The sequence below is a fragment of the Jaculus jaculus genome, chromosome 4 (assembly GCF_020740685.1).
Source record: "Jaculus jaculus isolate mJacJac1 chromosome 4, mJacJac1.mat.Y.cur, whole genome shotgun sequence".
In the NCBI taxonomy this organism is placed as follows: domain Eukaryota; kingdom Metazoa; phylum Chordata; class Mammalia; order Rodentia; family Dipodidae; genus Jaculus; species Jaculus jaculus.
Window position 1 is genome coordinate 49,509,271 of NC_059105.1, and position 3,031 is coordinate 49,512,301.

Genomic DNA, 3,031 nt, shown 5'->3' on the forward strand with positions numbered 1-3,031 from the left:
AGGTGACTCACTGATACGGGGACATAGCACTTATAACAGTTGGTGACTGGTCTTCTGGATCGTTCATCTTTCTTATAATGCCATGGCCCTCTCAGTGCTTTCAGTAAGTTTTGGTTCCTAAGACCTACTGGTGACTCTGTTTCTTCATCATACAGTGTACTTACCGTGGGCTTGCTTATAGCCTCGCTGATACTCCTGCCACAGTTCCATAGGGACGCTGTGTTCGGGGGCTGCGGGGACGTGATGCTGTGAGTGGAGCTGCAGGGAGGACGCGTACACACATACTGTATGTCTCTCCTGTGCTGGACATGAGCAAAGCATAATTTCACAAATCCCATGACCTCTGCCCTCCACACACACATACATAGAAAATGTAAGATAGGTGAGGCGGTGCTGGGCTCCGGCTCCGGCTGCAGGGGCGGAAGAGGCGGCGGCGGCGGCGGCAGAAGCAGCGGTGGCGGGAGTCCAGGAGGCGGCTCCGGAGGCTGCTTAGGAACCGGGGACCCCGGGAGTGCCCGCGCCCTGAGCTCTCAGCTCCGGAGGCGTCATGGCAGAGTACGGGACTCTCCTCCAGGATCTAACCAATGACATCACCCTTGAAGATCTGGAACAGCTAAAGTCAGCCTGCAAGGAGGACACCCCCAGTGAGAAGAGTGAAGAGATCACTACAGGCAGTGCCTGGTTCAGCTTCCTGGAGAGCCACAATAAGCTGGACAAAGACAACCTTTCCTACATTGAACACATCTTCGAGATCTCCCGCCGTCCTGATCTACTCACTATGGTGGTTGACTATAGAACCCGAGTGCTGAAGATCTCTGAGGAGGATGAGCTGGACACCAAGCTAACCCGTATCCCCAGTGCCAAGAAGTACAAAGACATTATCCGGCAGCCCTCTGAGGAAGAGATCATCAAATTGGCTCCCCCACCGAAGAAGGCCTGAGCAAGGGGGAGGAAGAGGAGGAAGGTTGCACCTTCATCGGACCACTCCCTTCCCCATCCTCTATGGGAAGGGGCAAGGACATCTCCCTGCCCCATACCCATGTACTAACCTGGTCCTAACCCCCTTACTATGCGCATGTGTGTGCGTGTGCGCACGCTCTGGCTGTCTGTCTATATGTCTAGCTCATCTAGTTCCTCTTCCTCATGAGGGGATGGGAGTCAGGGGATGAAGGTGGTTTAGTTTCCCCACTCTTAGGAGAAGGTGGGGGCTATTTTCTACATGAACAGAAATTGGCACATTCCTCCTCTTTCCTCCACTCTCCTCCCATATATTTGAAGTGTGAAAGCAGAATCTTACCTTGAGGAGCTAAGGTGAAGATGAGGTATGGGAGAGATGGTTAGATTTAAGGAAAAGCAGTGGAGAAGGTAAAGAGGCCACTCAACCCCCACAGGAAGGGGCAGAGAAAAGCCAGGGCTCAGTGTTTATACTCTTAGGCTGTACTGGCTAGAATCTTCTTTCTTGCTATTCTTCAGGCTGGAAGGTCAGAGTGTCAGTGGTCCCTTCTAATGGGCCTAGGAGGAGTGTGTCACGGATCTAATGAGAAGACCAGATCCTTTCCTGGTCCCAAAGATCAAGCCCATAGAGAAGCCAGCATTTAGTGCCCCTCACTTCCACATTGCAGACTATGCAGGGAACATGCACCACTGAGCCTGAGATGGGACTACAGGCAGAGATGGGTCCTTTTCCATTCTTTTATTCCTGTCTACAGACTGTTGCATATACTGATGTTGAACCAAGGGAGGTTGGGAAATGAGATCCTTAGGTTTTAACTGCAACTTGACCATACCTATAGGATCCCAATGTGGATACCGCAGGCCGCCTTCCCTATCTCGGGTTTAGAACATCCCAAGCCAGAAAGAAGTTTTTTTTGTTTGTTTCTTTTGCACTGACTCCCACCCCAATTCGATCCAGGAAGGGACTTGGTCATCTTTTTCAACATGGGCTTGTGGCTGCCTCCTAGTCAGATCACTAGAGTACAGTGAGTAACCCTAGCCTCCTCCTGTCCCAAGACTGACCTGCCCTTCCCTACCTTGACCGTGCTAACTGTGTGTACATATATATTCTACATATATGTATATTAAACCCGCACTGCCATGTCTGCCCTTTTTTTGTGCTGTCTAGCATTAACTTATTGTCTAGGCCAGAGTGGGGGGTGAGCGGGGAATGCCACAGTAAAGGGTGTGGCACAGTCAAATTACTACACAGTCTAAACAGAAAAGAAAGCTTTAGGGGGTAGATCACAGATGAGCCTAAATAATGGTACCAAACTGCCTGTATTCACTGAAATGAAAACTAATAAATTAAATTTAAAAAAAAAAGAAAGCTTTAAAAGAAACAAATTTACATGTAAACTCAGGAGCTACTTTGTAGAAAGTTGAAAGTAGGAGCTTTTAGGATGTGGGTACAGAGCTTCAGGGGGAGGGGTGGGCTGGTCGTTAGAAGAGGGAAGAAGCCAGACTGGTTAGAGAACACCCTCAACTCCTAGCCCTACCCAACCTGCCCATTCCCTCTGGCCACTGCTGCAGACACCTGCCTTAACACACACACCTCGAAGACTCCATGGTTTTGCCTTAAGGGACCTTCCCAAGTCACCCCAGTCCTGATTGGCTTCTCCCTTAAGACAGATACTTGTAAAATTGGGAAGAGGGAAATTACCATGAATCGTCCTTCCATCATAACATCTGAGATGTTATATGTGTGTGAGAGAGATGGAGCCTTCCTTATGAAAGAAATGGAAGAGGCAGGATAATTTTTAGCAGTTTCTCTAAAGCAAAAAAAACTAAAACGACTAACCTGCCCTCCCACCCTTTGTGCTGCGATGAGGTGGCCCCTATTCTGTGCTCCTCTGTCTGCAGCGCGCACGGCCTTGTTCTAACTCTGGAATAAAGGTGACTGTACTGTAAAAAAAAAAAAAAAAAAGAAAGAAAATGTAAGATAAATCAGGCTGGAGAGATTGCCTAGTGGTTAAGCACTTGCCTATGAAGCCTAGGGACCCCAGTTCTAGGCTCGATTCCCCAGGACCCAGGTGGC

General features: G+C 49.2%; 1 protein-coding gene across 1 annotated transcript; it reads left to right on the plus strand.

Annotated features, from left to right (window-relative positions):
* Window positions 1-435: 435 nt before the first annotated feature.
* Window positions 436-2,229, plus strand: LOC123460144 (astrocytic phosphoprotein PEA-15-like). Its single transcript, XM_045147742.1, has one exon. It carries the CDS (start codon window positions 548-550, stop codon window positions 938-940), a length of 393 nt encoding a protein of 130 aa, XP_045003677.1. The 5' UTR covers window positions 436-547; the 3' UTR covers window positions 941-2,229.
* The last annotated feature ends 802 nt before the right edge of the window (window positions 2,230-3,031 follow it).

Coding starts and splice junctions, on each gene's coding strand:
- LOC123460144 (XM_045147742.1), top strand. CDS start 548: ATGGCAGAGTACGGGACTCTCCTCCAGGATCTAACCAATGACATCACC.